The 19,602-nt window shown below is 37.0% G+C and overlaps 1 protein-coding gene across 1 annotated transcript in view; it reads right to left on the minus strand.

Annotated features, from left to right (window-relative positions):
• The window catches only part of prss12 (serine protease 12), a 57,339-nt gene extending 38,850 nt beyond the window's left edge, over positions 1–18,489 (minus strand). The window contains exons 1-7 of the mRNA XM_067442764.1: positions 17,706–18,489; positions 13,066–13,204; positions 9,406–9,584; positions 9,158–9,308; positions 5,893–6,071; positions 4,889–5,030; positions 2,355–2,551 (exon numbers count right to left, since the gene is read on the minus strand). Coding sequence (XP_067298865.1) covers positions 2,355–2,551; positions 4,889–5,030; positions 5,893–6,071; positions 9,158–9,308; positions 9,406–9,584; positions 13,066–13,204; positions 17,706–18,054 — 1,336 coding nt within the window. The 5' untranslated portion in view covers positions 18,055–18,489. The remainder of the gene's footprint in view (positions 1–2,354; positions 2,552–4,888; positions 5,031–5,892; positions 6,072–9,157; positions 9,309–9,405; positions 9,585–13,065; positions 13,205–17,705) is intronic.
• Between the last annotated feature and the right edge of the window lie 1,113 nt (positions 18,490–19,602).

Consider the following 19,602-nt stretch of genomic DNA (forward strand, 5'->3'; position numbering starts at 1 on the left):
ATCCTCAATAGGTATTATGCTGCCCATAAAAAACTTTAAATTCATTGGACACACTGGATAAACACAGTAAATTTAGTTTAGTGTACTAAAGTCAGAAAATATTTTTACAGTATATATATATATATATATATATATATATATATATATATATATATATATATATATATATATATATATATATATATATATATATTTATATATATATATATATATATATATATATATATATATATATATACAAATATTTTAGGAATCTGTCAAAAACATTCTATTGTCAATTATTATGCAAATAAACTGAATAATCTTTATAACTAAATATTCTTTATTCACACATAATAACCAAAAAACGTAATAATTGGCGTCCTTTGACATTGATAACAGCTTGCATTCTTGCTGGCATTGTTTGTTATGTACAGTACTTTTTTCCACAGTCTCTGTTGTTATCGACTTCCAAATAGTTTATGGTTGTTTCCATACATATGCTTTTGTTGAAACATTTGTGCAATCTTTAAATCCATTAAATCCTGAATTTGTTTAATACGATTCAAGTCCGGACTTTGACATGACCAACTGTGACTAAAGAGCTTACACATACTGGTGTATTAACCATTAAAGAAACATAAAAAAATATTTTGGTGATCACCAATACTGTTAGTTTAGGGCAGCTGTGGCACAAACCTTACATTGTGTAGTGGTCTATTAAATTTAACAAAACACTATATAATGAATGCTTGATAAGAATACTAAAGACTGGTGATTTCTTTACTCTTTAATTTATACACACACAAAAACACACTCAAGTGGCTGTGTGAATGCCTGTGTGAATAAGATGAATTAAACATCTCCTCTACAGTGAGTCTCTTGAAAGCATCAGCTGCTCTGTCCAAAGTCAATAAAGTTAAATCAGCCAAAGAGTGCAGGAAAAAGGCCAGCAGGGCATTTACGCACAAACAATAGTATCTAGTGTGTGTATGTGCGAGTGTGTGACTGACACACACCTCACCGTTTCCCAGTTCCAGTATTGTCACTCATTCTGTTATTCACACTCTGACTGGCCTGCTGCCCATAAAGATCTTTTACACACACATTCTGCAGTCTGCTGCATTTTACAAAAGGGCTATGGGATAGAAGGGGAAAGGGGAATCAAACTGAGACAGAGAAAATCTGCCAAATAATGTGAAAGTACTGTTACTTTTGGATATTTTATTCACAGTGACATTGTTAGTCAGTTAGCCTGTGTTTTGAATGCAGATAAAGGCAGGTCATATAGATCTGTCACATTCTATTATTTAGTTATAATAATAATAATTGAACATCAAATTAACTAATTAAAAATATTATGACCTTAAAAATATCTTGGAATTGTCTTCAATAAATTAAAATACACATTAAAAGTACAATAAATTAATATTTAATTTAATAAATCATAAATATTTATATTAAATTATCTTTAGTTATTTTATAACCAAGAGTTATAATCATTAAAACGAAGTGAATTCTGTAATCAAAATGTATAGGAGTGTTTTCCATATGTGTGTGTGTAATTGTGTGTCTGTCTGGATCCGGTAAAATCATCAGCTCTTTATGAAGCTCACCAGGAGTCAGACATGATAAGTCTAGTCGCAGCTGTACTTGTTAAACGTCTGGTTTCATGTCTTCAGACCATTAGCAGAACTCGTTAAGTCTGTCTTGAGCTGGTTAATACATAATGCTGAATCTATATATATATATATATATATATATATATATATATATATATATATATATATATATATATATATATATATATATATATTAAGCAGTGTATGTACAGTAACATTCTGCTGAAAGAGAAATCGATTTCCACAAGGGAAGTCAGGCTATATGCGTGAGTACATACACTATCCCTTGTGCCACATGGGTTACAGTTGCGAAGGCATCACCACAGCAACCCCATAATAGTTATCATAACTCTGAAGTGCTAATAAAAAAGTATATTACCTCACATATGTGAACCATATGGAGTGATGGAGTGCACATAAACATGTTTTAAGGGCCATTCTACAAAACTAAATTTGCATAAAGTATACAGCAGTTATAAAAATTACTTTTATATAAACTGTATATATATTTATAGTCACTGAAATTAAGTAAGAAACAGAATTGTTCAACAAAGTTTGAATGACTAGAATATTAGAATGACTGACATTACTGAAACTTTTAAATCATATCAGCTTTTTCATAGGTCATGTCAGATTTATGGCTGATGAGATTTATGTCTCCCTCAGTGTTTGAACTGTTCCTACGTCTCTGAGGAGAGAGAATGTATAAGGTGGTGTTAAACATTGTTTGTATGTGAGTGTCAGAACTCTTACTTGTGGGCACTCCGTGCCTGGAGCGTTGGGGGTTGCACACAACGGCTACGTCTTGGTTGTGAGTGCAGTCGTGTTTGAGCCAGCCCCTCCGGGTGCAGTGTGTGACGCTGGGCTCTTTTCCTGTGCACCTGACATCATCTAGGAGAATAGGACCTGCCGCCATCCCGAAGCGCCCTGGTGACACACTCTCCCCTGACCTGCATCAACACAACAGCATTAAAAAAATCAGCCAATACTAAACACATCTGCTTGAAGGGTTAGTTCAACCAAAAATTTATTTAAAAAGAAATTCTGGGCTTTTTAGGCTACAGAGAAGCAGCACTGGACTATTGCTCAGTGGTCCAAAGCACTTTTTTCGGATGAAAGCAAATTTTGCATGTCATTCGGAAAGCAAGGTGAAATGCCAAAATGCCAAAGGCCACAGCAGTGCCACAGGCTGATTGTCTCCATGCCACCCCGCATTGAAGCAGTCATTTCTGCAAAAGGATTATCGACCAAGTATTGAGTGCATAACTGAACATAATTATTTGAAAGTTGACTTTTTTTGTATTAAAAACACTTTTCTTTTATTGGTCAGATGAAATATGCTATTTTTTTTACATTTTCAAGAGCTGTATGCCAAAATCATCAGAATTAAAACAATAAAAGACCTGAAATATTTCAGTTGGTGTGCAATGAATCTAAAATATATAAAAGTTAAATTTTCATCATTACATCATGGAAAATAATGAACTTTTATCATATATACTAATTTTTTGAGAAGGACCTGTATATATGTCGTTATTTAGGGGTTTTTTGCGCACAAAAAATATTCCTGTCGCTTCATAAAATGATTTTAAAACCACTGTAGTGAAAGGGGCTTTGTAACGTCTTTAGTGCCTTTTTAAAGCTACACTGTGTGATATTTTCCCCCATCTAGCGATGAAAAGGTATATGACCATCCAGTGAACATTAGTTTCTGTTCCTCTCAATTTTGATTTCGTTTTGACTCCTACGGTGGCCGATTTAGTCCAAGATTAACATGGCAATCCCCGTCTTCACATTTGACACGGTGCCATCGAGTGTTAAAACGCGAAAGGCGAAGCTTGAATTTATGGATATGTCCCTCTTTGGCTAATGTACTTTCATGATGGAGGGGCAACATGGCGACCAGCATTCGAACCCCTCACCCGTATGTATTTTCAATGGCATATTATAAACTTACAAGAATACTTTATAACTTGAAAGAAGTAAATATACATTAAAGCAGCACTAGGTAACTTTTCAACCTTCATAATATATTTTTTAAGACTCTTGTGATGATAAATCGACTTACAATAGGTTGAATGACACGTCTGCCATAGCCTGATGGGGTCTGTATCGTTTTTAATCGTACTTTTAAACTTCGGGTTTCGGGTAGTAACCCGAGAACAAAAAGAACTACAAAATTCGACTGCTTTACGGCATATATGTCACTTCCACCAACACCCACACTTCCTTACATTCAGACGTGCGAGCCCAACTTTGTTCGTCGGATAATATAGTCATGTCCGAAGCAGCAGAGACAAATAAGAAAGAAAAGGTTTTGTTGGAGGAAAGCAATAAGAGGAAACGAAAAAGTGATGGGATTAAAGGCAGGACAAGGATCAAAATGTGACCAGCGTTTGCTCGTCGGCGTGAGCTGGAGGAGGCGTGCCCGACCGATGCTGTCCTGCTTGTTACGGTGAGCTACCACTCAAACATTGAACTGAAGTATCATATAGATTCTGTAAAACGGTAACCAATAAACTACTATAATGACGCTGGCTTGTAAACGTGAGCATCGTGATTATTTGGCGTTTGAAAAAAATAAAACCCATGAAATTATATTCATATGACATGCTGAAGCATATGCCACTGACTGTAACGTTACCTGGGATGAAGACATTTCACACGCGACGCCAGAAGAACTCCTCTTGCAGTGTTCAGGGGAACTGTTAGTGCTGCACCGACCCGTGGCGCCGCTTTTATGAAGTTATTTGGCCCGCACCGCACCACTGTATATATTTTTACAACCCGCCGCGCACCCGCGACCATTAAATAGACATACAGGGTCCGCGGGTTATGAGACGAGCCACGCATCACTAGTTCAGGGCTATCAGGGTTGTCATGTCAACAAATGCACGCGCAATGGCATCCCCTGTTGTAGGATTACAGAGCTTACGACAGTAGTTGAGGACATTATTTTTTCCAAACTGTAGGGGGACCCCGAGAGCAAAAGTAGCCAAGTGGGGCTTTAATGAGCACATATATTTTTGAAAGAACTAAGTGTTTTAAGCTAAGAATAAACTAAAAAAGTTACACAGTGTAGCTTTAAGGGTCTTGAGAGAGGAAATGACATTGGTGTCAATGAAGGCCTGTCTGAGCCACCGGATTTCAACAAAAATATCTTCATTTGTGTTCCGAAGATGAACGGAGGTCTTATGGGTTTTGAACGACATTAGGGTAAGTAATTATTGACAGAATTTTCATTTTTGGCTGAACTAACCCTTTAATGTTGCATGTGTGTGTGCTACCTGAAGCCCAGCTGCCTGCAGACGACCTGTGTGTTGGTCTGTGTCCAGCCATCATCACACACGGTCCCCCACTGACCTCTGTAATGAACCTCAAGTCTCCCTTCATAACCCTTCACACCCCCAACCAGACGCACTGCGCCATCTCAAAAAGAGAGAGAGGAACTCCGTTTACACCTGGTATTAACATCAACCTAGGGTAAACGTAAATTTAAAACAATTCCGGCAAAATTTGTTTTAAAAAAAAGTTAGTCGAACTTAAGTTCAACATTAAGCTGTATGCGTTTGAAGCACTGGTTCATAAGAGTCATTCATTTCATAATCAGTTAAGAGTACATAAGTATGGTTTGATTCACTGAAAAGAATCAACTTATAAGAGTTGCTTTCTCACAAAACTAGACATTTTTAAGAATATGGAAAACCAAACAGTTGATGGGCTCCATTGATTTTAATATTATCGAAGAAGAAAAAATACTATGGAAGTCAGTGGGGCTCATCAACTGTTTGGTTACTGACTGATTTTTCAAAAATATTATATCAAAACTAACCTTATGTTCAACAGAAGAAAGAAACTCATATAGGGTTGGAACAACTTGAGGGTGAGTAAATTATTTTTGTGTGAACTGTCCCTTTAAGTCCTTTCAAAAGTTAAGCTAAATGCATTTAATATGCATTTACACTATAATGGTTCAGTTTCTTGCAATTGTCATGCAATTAAGTGTTCAAAAACATTACATTCACAATTAAGTTTGTTTTACTGTATTATTTCCATAATGAGCACTACTTGAAAAATTTGGCTAAAGTGTACTTTTTTTTCACAAGGGATGCGGGGCAGCAGGAAACACTGTCTGAATATCCCCTGATTCTGGTATTGTTTAACAAATGGCCCTCAGTTGCCAAGCCTACACATATATCATGTAACTTAATAGAACTGTAGTCTGTTTCTCACATACATTTTGTCCATACTTGTGTATGTGTACTGTGTACTATGTGTACTATGTGTATACCTGTAATTGGGATACAAGAAACTCCAGCATCCTCTGTGTGGTCACAGTTGTGCTCCCCCCAGGCGTTTTTTGGACACTGTTCTATGGAAAGTTCATTTCCTGTGCAGCTTACCTCGTCCAACAATACACGCCCTGAGCCTGCACCGAAATATGCTCCAACCCAAGCCTTAGCGATGCCACTGTACAGATAATACAAAAAAACAACACTTCAGAGGAAAACTCAAATCACTGAAATTCATAACCAGTCAAAGATAGTGAAACAATCACTGTGTAGATTAAGATGAAAGCTGGCATGCCACTAGCTAATTTTATAACTGATTTGCAGTCGTTCATATACATAGTCATTATAAAATCAGAGGAAGTGGTTTGTGCATGTGGCATATATTAAATTATGATTCAGATGAGCTTCATGAAATTAGATTCGTCTTACACTGAACTGACAACCTAAAATAGCCCTTGTGAAAATTTGTGCATTTAATTGTATTGACTGTGCACTTGTAGTGTACTTCAAATATTAAAAGTATTTTTTTTTATCTCTACTTGCAGATAATATAGCATTAATGAAATATAGAAACACTTAAATGTAATCTTAACACCCTTAAGTACACCTTTAAAAAGTGCACTTTGTGATAATGTCAAATTGAGTTTTAATAATCTTTTGTTGTGCTTTAATGTACACTTATTTTGAGTGATCTGTGCTTTGATTTTGATCTGTGTTTTTCAGTAATTGATAGTCACAGTTTTTTTTAACTGTGATGTGACGTTTTAAGTAATATTTTAAATGTAATAAATTGCAACTTCATTGTTACAAAAGTGTAATTACAAATTAGATATTTAAATACATGACACGCCAGTTTTAACTGAAATTACATTAAAGTATACTTTTATTTACCATAAATCCTTGCCGGAAGGCAATTAGTACACCATATTTCAAAGACAATAAAATAATTATGAAATCACATCTAAAGATGTGCATAAGTACTACTTAAGTAGGTCACAACCACTCTAAAGCTCAGTGCTATTGCATTTATTATAAATTTAAACTGTAATACATTTTTGTTTAGTTTTTTTCTTTTTTTCTTTTCTCAGGCACTTAAGTATGTTCATTTATATATAAGTATATTATTTACGTTATAAGTACTCTTTTTAAAAGTATGCTGAAGTGTAGGCTACTTCTTTTTCACAAGCCCCTGCTTAGATCTAATTCCATTTTTTTCTCAGCAAATGCAAAGCTACGGTCCATATCACAAACGCTGAATGTTAAACATGTAACCGAATGTTTTTGGAGTTCCAGTACACTTAAATGACTAATACATTTAAGAAAGTGGAGGCAGAACTGTCTTTTGTTTAATGAATGTGATTTTTTTTCTCAGCAAAATTGAGCAGGAATATATATTAGAGCCCTGAAGGATAAAATCACTCCATAATTCAGTCTACTGCAGTTGTTTATGTTAGCATGGAACCTCTTTTTTAAATTGGGGACCTTCACATTGATTTGCCGGCAAAATGGGCCACAGCAATACATAACAGGTAATGGAAGAGAAATGTCAGAGGCCGCCATTTAGTCTGTTACCCCTCTTACATTCTTAATCGGTGCCTCAATGCTTCAACAAGGCTTCAACATGTTGATGCAACACTCGCATCCAAAATCGAATTGTTTCAAGAAGACTAGTGGACCACATTAAGAGTGTGCTATTAGATTATATACATTTTAAATTCTTTCTGTCATTAATAGGCAATCAAGCACACAGTTCAGCAGTCCATAATCAGTGAAAGTTGAGAGGCAAATGAAGCGGAACGGCAGTCTCAGACACGTTCATGAACCCACGTGTTTTATTCTAAAAGAGTTTCTTCAGCTTAATAAAGAGCTCTTCACATGAGTGATTATTATACAAACTCACACACACCTGCAGAGCTCACTTTTGGGCAGCATTTGTTACGTCCGTCTTTACATTTTAGTTGAAGAGCTTGAAACAATCAACCTGATTCACATCTTGATCTTTCCATGCCCTCTTTCCGTTCCTCTCTAATTCCTTTCCTCCCACTAAATCACCCTTTACGCCTCTTTGCCTTCTCAATCTGTCTTCCTTTGGCTCTCATCCTCTTATTATCTCCATTTTCTGTCTGTTTCTAACACACTCACTTTCTTACTGAGAACACTTTGGCTTTGTGTGTCAGGAACCTCCCAAGAAAATATTTCACATATTTATGCAGAGAAGACACTCTACTCTACTCTCTCTCTCTCTCTCTCTCTCTCTCTCTCTCTCTCTCTCTCTCTCTCTCTCTCTCTCTCTCTCTCTCTCTCTCTCTCTCTCTCTCTCTCTCTCTCTCTCTCTCTCTCTGTCTCTCTCTCTCTCTCTCTCTCTCTCTATCACTCCTACCTCCTCTCTTCCTTCTATTTTCACACATCTCAGTTGAAAAGAACGCCCTGGTATTCCTCTAAATAGACAGTTTGTTCCCAAAAAAAAACAGATCAAGCCTCTACAGCTATGTTCAGTCAGGCAGATTTCATTGGCATATATGACAAATTTTTTGTAGGACTGTCAATGAATGAATTAATAATAATAATAAAGTATTTTTTAAATAAATACATAAATGATAAATAATAAATAATATAAGTAAAATGTAGTATTTGTGTAGAATATTGTAATATTATTAATGAATTCATGCACATTTCAAGTAATTTTTTTTTTTTTAAACAAACCCAATCTCATTCACATAATCCATATGTGGTGTGAAATGTGATTTAACGCATTCCAGCCAGATCAGATTTCAAGTTTTTTTCATAATATGGGAAAAAACATGAATGTAATGTGATATACAAAGCGCAGTAGTGTCTACAGCCGTGTCTGAATCCATTCATTCATTCATTCATTCATTCTCACATGTGGCATTCACTATGTACTGAATGGCAAGTAAGCATATGCATGAATGTTGTGATGTCTGATGCGCCAAATGATTTTAGTACCACAGTATAATGATATGATTATTTTCATATCTCAACCCTGCCCAATCCTGTTCCTGGAGATGAAAGCTTAAGCCTTGACTTGTTGACTCGCTGCCTTATCAGGCAACAGGCATGCTTTGCAATCACGGTTTGCACAAAGGTAAGCTACCTCACGAAAGGTAGACTTCTGAGGCAGCATAACAGTTTAAAAGTGCAGTATGGGATTTCTCAAAATCGTTGCTGAACACTGTTTATATTTCAAAACCAAAATAACAACCAAATATACCAACATATGTGTGTGAGTGTGTGACGTCTTACCCTAACTCCAGCTGTCTGCAGACCACCTCAGCGTCATTATCATCCCACTGATCATCACACACTGTGCCCCACTGTCCTGCATGATACACCTCTACTCTGCCCTCATACGCTGATGGACCACCAGAGAGACGTACCGGGACAAACACTGAAGCTAAACAAACATACACAAGATTCAAGATATTTGCACTTTATTTGAGAGTATATTTGTAATTGAGTCTGTGTTTATTTATCTGTGAGTGTGTGCATACCTTCCACTGGTGTGCAAGAGACGGCAGCCGCCTGGCGGTTAACACACTCTCCCCCGTTCCATACGGTGCGATTGCACTGCAGTAAGTCCTCTTCTCGTCCCTCACAGCCCACAGTCTGCCAGTGAACTACAGACACCACCAGACGTGACAGAGGACTCACACGTGCACGTGCCCTGTAACTGAGACAAAGAGAGATTTATTTATTTTTGTCACATTTGTCTCACTTGAGTCTTCTCTCAGTTACCTACTGGAGATATGCATCACTTTGGCATTTGTTTTAGACAAAGTAATGTATTTACACTAAATTGCTCTGGTACCATTTCCGCCTGGATTTGGCCTACCCAAATGAAAAGCTTCCCATACACACATACAGTGGTCTAGGTTCAGAATGTTGGTGTCATTTTACAGGAAACCCTTTAAAGTTTCATAAAACACTGCTAAAAGAGGTAAACATGTAAGTATAGGTTTTCTGAGCTGTAATAACCCCCCAAAAGAGACGCTTTTGGATTTTTTATTTTTTGGTTATAAATTAATTTTTGAAAGTGTGTAACTCAGGCCCTGTGTGCTCTAGCACCCTGCAGATAGTTTGGACTGTTTCCAGCATATTAAATTAATTTAATGACACTGAATTTATAAAAATAAAAAATAAATTAAAAATCGCCTAATTTTGGGGGGGTTTATTACAGCTTAGACAACATATATTTACATGTTTATCACTTTTAGCTGTGTTTTATGAAACCTCAAAGGGTTTCCTGTAAAATGACACCACCATTTTGAACTAAGACCACTGTATGTGTGTATGGGGAGCTTTTCATTTGGGTAGGCCAAATCCAGGCGGAAATGGTACCAGAGTAATTTAGTATACATTACTTTGTCTAAAACAAATGCCAAAGTGATGCATATCTCCAGAAAGTAGAGACTCTAAGATTTCAAATGGTACCACATATGAGATCACAGCTCCTCCACAGACAAAATTGGAAGCATATATATGACGATGTCATTCTGGACCCTATACAGATTGTTTTAAAGTCTCTTATGCTCAGCAAGGCTGTATTTATTTGATCAAAATATGGTAAAAAAAATATTGTAATGTTGTAAAATATTATAACCTTTTATTCCCATAAAGGCAAATCTGAATTTTCAGCATCATTACTCCAGTATTCAGTATCACATGATCCTTCAGAAATCATTCTAATATGCTGATTTGGTGCTCAAAAAACATTTCTTATTATTGTTGATAAATATTCAAAAGAATAGCGTTTATTTGAAATATAAATCTTTTGTAGCATTATAAATGTCTTTATTGTCACTTTAGATAAATTTAATGCATCCTTGCTGATCCTTTTTTTCCGTCTTACTACATCTAAAGTAAACCTTTGACTGATAATGTATAACATTAGAATCTTAAATACTATTATATATACATTGGCAATATACAAACAAGGGAAGTACTAGCAAAAGAATGAAGCACAGAGATCTCTAGACAAATTTCTCAAAGCTGAACTTTAAAACAGCATCTTTAAAACTGTGGTGCTGAAGACAAAAAAATGTGTGACGCAATGAGTCAATGGCAATGAAAATGGCAGAATATTCAAATGTGATTTTATTGTTAAGATTGTGATTTGCTGCCTATAAGCTTAGATTGAGAACCCCTGCGGTAGACAGACAGATATAAAACATAAATCAAAGTCGGTGAAGTCTATCTGTCTCTCAAGCCTTTAAATAATTCAAGTCTGTTCATCTATCAAAGCTGAGTTACTCAATTAATTATTCACAGATGACAAATGGACTCTAAGCTCCCGTGGTCAAGTGATGACAGGTCCACTCATGTGTATGCATCCGTTTATGTTTTAATCGTAAAATAATACTGTTTAACTGTATCTGGAGTTAAGTTTTACCGACTTATAACTGTCATTGTTGTGTCATGTGATCTACGAGACCCTGAGGTCACCTCTCCCTGAGCATGCTCAGTAATGACCTCAGACAAACATGTGTGACCGTGATAGACACAAACCACATGGGTGTGTTCGTGATAGAGATTAGAATTCTCTGGGGAAATCAGCAATCTTTTAAAACATTTGCACACATATATTCACTGGCTGACAACTCACTAAGCATATGCTGTGTTTAAAGGGGAAAGACTGACCTTTGACCTTTGACCCACTGGGGTCAAATACCAAAGGATTCCATGCACAACCTTACAAAGGTGTTTTGTGTTTAGGTAATAAACGAACAGGCAGCATATGGTCGTCAGAAAACAGTAACTGTCTCTTTGACAGGCCCAGTTGTGGCGGCATTGACAATGTGGCTTCAAAAACAAACTTCAAACACATCCCTTACCATCCATCGTGGACAGACATAATATCTGCTGAATATTTCAGAAGTACATAGACAGCATTGTATGTGTTTAGGTTTTGGAAAAATTTAAATAACACTCTTAGTCTGTTCTTACCATAGGCCGTAAAAATATATAGACAATGCACCTCTGGCGCAGACATCTTGCACTGATGAATTAGGTCTTATTTAATTCTATAAACTATAATACAGATCTGTCAACTAATTTTGCTATATGATAAATTAAAATAAGCTGATAACATCACTGTTTTCTACAGAATGACTGTACAGACAAATTAAATTTTGTTGCAATATTCAATATTGTCCTGTTTAACACTGTAAAGCTGCTTTGAAAAAATCGTCATTGTAAAAGCGCTAAATAAATAAAGTTGATTGATTTATTGATGATCGATTGATCAATCTATCGATTGATTGGTTGATTGATTGATTGATTGATCGATTGATTGGTTGATTGGTTGATTGATTGATTAACTGATTGATTGATTGATTGATTGATTGATTGATTGATTGATTGATTGATTGATTGATTGATTGATTGATTGATTGATTGATTGATTGATTGATTGATTGATTGATTGGTTGATTTGGGGCTCTATTTTCTGCTTTCTACTGCACAGAAGCAATAAAAACCTTAAGTCATTCACACTAGAAATGAATGTCTGCTTATTTTGATAAATGCACCAAGATATTGCACATTAGCCTTGAAATCTAGACACACCTTAGCGGCAGCAAATCTAATCTGCCACGAGTATCATCTAGCAACTCTCAATACATTCTGAGCTGTAAAAAACAAACTCTGGTCAGGCCAATCACATCGTGTATAGAGTCGGTGGGTGGGGATAAACATAATGACGGCAGAGTTGCGCTTGCGTGCTACTAGTAAACACAGAAGCTGGCGAACGGCGGTCTTTCGAATCGGCTTTGACCGCGACTTGGAGTTAAGCTAGGAAGACTTGGAGTTAAGCTTTTCTTTGAGAAAAGAACAAAAAACACTGAAGTCATTCTTAAAAAGGGAAGATGTGTTCAGAGTTTTGCCGACCAGTCACAACGAAAGTTTAATCTGTCAACTAGCTCCGCTTCACCTTCGTTGCTCTGGTTGGTTGTAGTGCTATCCTATCACGTGCAGAGGGAGTTTGAAAGACGACCGTTTATTCCGCCCCTCAGATTGAGCCCTGTCAATGGTGAGTTTCCAGACCAAACATCTTGATGTGGGTCTGGCTTGTCAGGCTAATTGCACACAGCATGCATACATCAAAAATAGTACCAGTGGTATGACAATATGTGTAATGTATGTATATTTGTTACCCCTGTCCCAGCTGTCGACACACCACAGCGGCATCTCGGTCATCCCAGTCGTTACTGCAGATGGTTCCCCACACTCCATTCAGATACACTTCGACTGTACCATCCAACTTGGATCTGCCTCCCTGCAGTCGCAAAGAGCCTGCAAATACACATAAAAAGTGAGTTAAACTTGAGAGTGTTGTTGGCCTTCACTCCTCAGGCAGGTGATAAAAGTGAATGTTCTGCAAACAATTGGTTCCACTAGTCCGTTATTTTGATAAATGTGCGCATTACAAATGTTCCCACAGTTACGCTGCACAAAAACAATAATCCATGACTAGTTTTATAGGAATGTTTTAGCCTTCACATGAGTTTCACTTGTCAGTTTTATATAATAAATAATAAATGTGTGTTTGTGCATGTGATACCGAAAATTACTCACAGTTAAAATGTATGTCATGGAAACAATGTAAGCTATTGAATACAGCAGTACAAAAAGGTATATTATCAAATCAGTGAGTGCCGATGATAAAAGCATTTGTTTACTATTAAAATATATCTCTGCATTCCAGATGGACATAATATTCAAAGGTTTACAGTATATTCATTTGTAGTTGGGAACTAAAAATATCTATTTTAGCCATATGTACGTCGGTAGGTATTTCTTTAAAGTGCCCCTATTACGCTATTTTAAAGTTTCCTAATTTAGATTTGGAGGTCTCCTTTGATTAAACTTCCTTTGATTAAAATGGTTCAAAGGTCAATAAACAGTTTAATTTTCCCATTATATACATTGCAAATTACCAGACTGTTCAATGAGACTCAAAAAACGTGATGGATGAATCATTCTCTCTAAATCCCTACTTTCTGAGAGCCTAATCTGCTCTGATTGGTCTGCCGTGTACAATGCGTATTTCGGAAACAATCGCTCATTACCATATACTTTAGCTCTGTCCACATGTCAGGAGGCTTCCTAAAGTTCAACAATTGTACACACAGTAAAGTGTACGGGAACTGTATCAGTAACATATATTGCATATATTAGCCTAGCACTAACATAAATGACTGATGTAACATTAAAGGTGCCCTAGAATGAGTTGAAACAATATTTTAAATGGTTCTCTGATATCTACATATAGGGTATGTGACTTATTTAAGGGTTAAAATTGTCCAGATACAGTTTTACAGGTCCATTTACAACCCCAGAAATTAGGATGTAATGCTCTGTTTTTGCCTTATTTGGAAGAGTCATGAATATTAATGTAGAGTTTGGCTCTGATTGTTTATTTCACTGCGCGGCTCATATCAGTGACAGAAACATCTACCGTATACTGTCAATCATGGAGAGATTATGCATCCAACCTTATGTTTGATCCTGTTTCTGATGGAACTTTTGAGATTTTGAGGAACAACCAATTGTTTTGAGATTGGAAATGGACGCTTTTTAGTGGTAAGTTTAGTCTTTATTTTCAGTAAGACCTGCAAAACGTAACGTCAGTACTATAACTTCAGCCTACATGTGAACTATTATATATAACAATAACTTTACATGTTAACTCATATCGTCAGCAGTCAAAACTTTGTTTTTCGCATTTTAAAAACATTTTAATCACTGTAATGCGTTACCGTTTGATTTTACAATAGCTACTTCACTGTAAATCACAAACTCTAAACAGCGAACTGGGTAAAGTTAACGCAAAAATATGTTGTTTGTACAGTACAGCCTACAGGGTTTTTTTTTTTTTAAAATTGACGATGCCTTGTCAAATTACTACCGTTTCAACTTAAGTGGTGGAAATGAGCTAGAAGGATCGAGTGAGCATATGTGAGCAACTAAACTAATGTAGTTTGCTCCTGAGTTATGTGTTGTTGAAGAAAATAGGCTATAGGCTAATTCTGTCCGACAAAAGGGATTGCCCCATATGTATCTACGGTTGTATTTTGTAGATTTGTATGACAACACTTGCAGGAAATAATATTAACTTGGAGTTTTCTATTGTTACTGTACTATAAAAATTCTGTCATTATTTACTCTCCCTCAAGTGGTTCCAAACCTGCATGAATTTCTTTCTTTCTGCTGAACACAAAGGAAGATATTTGGAAGAATGTTTGTATATAAGTAGATTTTGAGCCCCATTGACTTAATGGTAATAGTGGCCCACAGCTGATCTAGAGAAATATTTTATTAAGACAGTAATAAGCTAGCCAGTTAGCCAGATAACTACACAATATGAAACATAATAAACACATTGTACAGCATCTTCTCGACATGATGCTATCCAGTATCCACAGAAATAAGCTGTGTTTGAGGTGGTTCAAGTTTTCCCTGTCATGAATAGCGCTTCCCTGGCTCATCCTGATGTCTGCGCACAATAAGTAGACAGCAATATGCTAATGTTTCGTCTTGACATCACAATGAAATGGCTCAGGATTCGTTTGATTCACTCAAAGTTGACTCTTACTTTAAGAGACAATGACTATATGGTGCACTTTCAGATTTAAAACTTTGCAGGATGTTTTCATTCACTTAGAACTGTTACACACTACATGAAAGGCAATTTACAAAAATCCATAATAAGGCCCCTTTAAGCATTGGATACTGATTATCAAATTACAGTAAACTATTGGAAACAATACAATAATTTGTATGTTTAATATAACATACAATATGTTTTATTAGTAATTTCACAGATACCCAAGCCAAGCCAGTTTTAATATATTCACTTGCTACTGGAACAGGTTTATGTGTGTGCGTGTGTGTGTGTGTGTGTGTGTGTGTGTGTGTGTGTGTGTGTGTGTGTGTGTGTGTGTGTGTGTGTGTGTGTGTGTGTGTGTGTGTGTGTGTGTGTGTGTGTGTGTGTGTGTGTGTGTGTGTGTGTGTGTGTGTGTGTGTGAGCCTGTTTATGTGGTTTATGAGGACACAAATTTGTATAACTACATGGGTATTACACAGGTATTACACTATAAATGTGGTTTATGAGGACATATCAAATGTCCTCATAATTCAAATGGCCTTAAAAACATACTAAATTATGTTTTTTTGAGAAAGTAAAAATGCAGAATGTTTCCTGTGATGGGTAGGTTTAGGGGCAGTGTAAGGGGATAGAAAATACGGTTTGTACAGTATAAAAACCATTACGCCTATGGAGAGTCCCTGTAAACCACGTGTATGTGTGTGTGTTTGTGTGTGTGTGTGTGTGTGTGTGTGTGTGTGTGTGTGTGTGTGTGTGTGTGTGTGTGTGTGTGTGTGTGTGTGTGTGTGTGTGTGTGTGTGTCATAGTACCTTTCATGCATCCAGTGTTTACAGTATGTGCAGCCCAGCTGTTACATTCAGGGCAGTAATAAATCGCACACTGAACAAAAATAATGGCAGCACATGTTCTTCAAACATTCACATAATGTTTGGAAAATGTGGGGGCGGCTGATGTGCAGGAAACGTAAACTAATAGAATACCAAAATATTTAATTTATTTATTTAATTAAACTCGTCCGGTTCCCATTCAATACACTGATAATCTGTTCACATGCAAAGTGATTTTTTAAACTAATAATGCTAATATTGGAAAGACTGTAAACAAATCTAAAAAATAATACATATGGAAAGATTTTGAAGGAAATTTCCAGGGCCTATATTAGGATTTAGTTTACTTTACTTTACTTTATTGATTTATAAAGCACATTTAAAACAAAAGAGGTTACCAAAGTGCTTGTTTACAAAAAAATTAAAACAAAATCAAAACAGTATTGCATATTTGATCTAAACCTTACGGGAAGATGAGAAAACATTTACACTATCAAAACATAAAGAATACAATTGAGTTTAAAAGATGGTTTAAAACTAGCAACAGAGGGGGAAGATCTAATATTAAGAGGGAGTCTGATACAAAGAAACTCCGGTCACCTTTAGTCTCATAACGAGTTTAACGAGTAATTTGAGCTTTTTTAGCCAAGAATTTACTGTTTTTATACAGAAATTGTCTTTTAAAAACTTACCTGTAAACAAGCTGTGACCAGTAGTCATTATACACGTCTCAATGCTATTTATTTTCTCACGTTTTCAAATAAGTCAAACTTTGGTGACAAATAAAACCGTAGCCTACTGGCTTCGGCACAATGCCACCAGAGCTCGCGCTCCGATATAACCAAAAACAAGCGCGAGCGGCTCGAGACAGGCAAGAGCAAAGCTCCGAGCAGCTCAAGACCTGCACGAGACGCGCTCGTGCATTTTTAGCCTACTCATTTCTATGCAGCAGCATAAATAACTCAAATTGCGAAATTTCTGTTTGAGGTCGTTTTCTCAAATAAGACCCAAATGATAAAGTGACCTCGTGCGCCGGATGAGAGTGGCTGCTTTGTTCTCATTATAGGTGCTACCTGAGGCGCGCATACCTTTACCATGCGTGGATGCATTGAAGTTTGGACATGTCTTAGCTTGCTTGCGTGCGCTGTACTGTTTTCTTGACCTTCTTTATTGATGTTTTAACTAAGTTTAGCAAAATATTTAAGAATGAACATTAGCCTAATGCAATGTTAAGAAATCCTCAACGACTATGTAGGAACTCTTTTGTTTAAGAAATTGAAACACTTGACGCGCAGTTTTCCCTAGCATAAGTTAATATCTCTTTTGTTTCTTTGAATTGTATTTCGTGTAGCCTATATACCTTGCTTGCAGTCGCAGTACCCCCAGTCGATGCGTCCTCGGCTGTTTGGGAAGAAGCACCAGGGCCGAATTCTCCCGTCAGGGTTCCGACAGAAACTGTGATCTCCAAGCCCTTTCCCCGGATATCGTTCTATAACACCGGGCACGTCATTCCAGTTCATGCATTTAACGCCTGATTCGGTTGCGTCAATAGATCCCTCGTAAAAGCCCGCTTTCCCTTTGCTTTGAATACAGTCGGTGAACGGAGACCCGTGACTGCAGGCGATGAGCAGAAGCGTGCAGAGGGTGACGAGAAACCGACATCTCACATCCATCACGATCAACCTGTCTGTCACTGTCACCATAACCATTACAAGAACAGGTCCTCTCCTCCGGTCTATATGGAGACATCCTTGAGTTGTCTCATCTTGTCTTTTGGCTGTTATCGGAGCAGCTCAGAGTCAGGCGCTGATCAATAAAAGAGAAACCGCGCGGGGAAGCCCGGGGCTTATAATGACTCATTCATATTGATGACTAGTCGACAGTGATTTGAAGTTTTAAAAAGAAATCAATAATGATGTCCTTCATTAAAGAGTGTCAAATGTGCCGAATAACCAAAATAGTATAAGGCAAACTAATTGTTTAAAAATTCCACTACAAAATAGTCACGATCGACAGCACGCATGCTCAGCGAGATGTCGCGGTTAAGGTGCGCGCGCTGAACCTCCCAGAATCTGGACTCAGCCGAGTGTGCCAGCGCGGGCATTATAAGTGTCTGGTCTGGTCATCCTGCTTTTGGGCTCCGATCGCTCCGGTGTTAAATCTGCTGTTCAAGCGTTGACGGACGAGACAGTTCATGTCTGCCCTCTTGTGTCAGTAAAATATAACCAAAATATAAAGTCACTGCTCTAGAATATAAAAAGATAGTAGGACTAGATAGGTTAAACATACAATTTTAAAGATTTGTTTTAATGTTTTAATATTTTAAAATGTAATTTAGGCTATTCATAAAATGGCAAAGTTGAATTTTCTTAAGTCATTAGCCTACTCCAGTCTTAAATTTCACATGATTCAGTCTTATGCTGATTTGCTGCTCAAATATACAGGTCCTTCTCAAAAAATTAGCATTCGTGATAAAAGTTCATTATTTTCCATAATGATAAAAATGTAACTTTCATATATTTTATATTCATTGCACACCAAATGAAATATTTCAGGTCTTTTATTGTTTTAATACCGATGATTTTGGCATACAGCTCATGAAAACCCCAAATTCCTATCTCAAAAAATTAGCATATTTCATCCGACCAATAAAAGAAAAGTGTTTTGAATACAAAAAAAGTCAACCTTCAAATAATTATGTTCAGTTATGCACTCAATACTTGGTCTTGAATCCTTTTGCAGAAATGACTGCTTCAATGCGGCGTGGCATGGAGGCAATCAGCCTGTGGCACTGCTGAGGTGTTATGGAGGCCCGTGATGCTTCGATAGCGGCCTTAAGCTCATCCAGAGTGTTGGGTCTTGCGTCTCTCAATTTTCTCTTCACAATATCCCACAGATTCTCTCTGGGGTTCAGGTTGTTAGGCCAATTGAGCACAGTAATACCATGGTCAGTAAACCATTTACCAGTGGTTTTGGCACTGTGAGCAGGTGCCAGGTCGTGCTGAAAAACGAAATCTTAATCTCCGTAAAGCTTTTCAGCAGATGGAAGCATGAAGTGCTCCAAAATCTCCTGATAGCTAGCTGCATTGACCCTCTGGATGTTTCTACTCCAGACTCAGTCCACTGCTTCCGCAGGTCCCCCAAGGTCTGGAATCGGTCCTTCTCCAGAATCTTCCTCAGGGTCCGGTCACCTCTTCTCGTTGTGCAGTATTTTTTGCCACACTTTTTTCCTTCCCACAGACTTCCCACTGAGGTGC

This window comes from Pseudorasbora parva, chromosome 4 (assembly GCF_024679245.1).
Source record: "Pseudorasbora parva isolate DD20220531a chromosome 4, ASM2467924v1, whole genome shotgun sequence".
Lineage (NCBI taxonomy): Eukaryota > Metazoa > Chordata > Actinopteri > Cypriniformes > Gobionidae > Pseudorasbora > Pseudorasbora parva.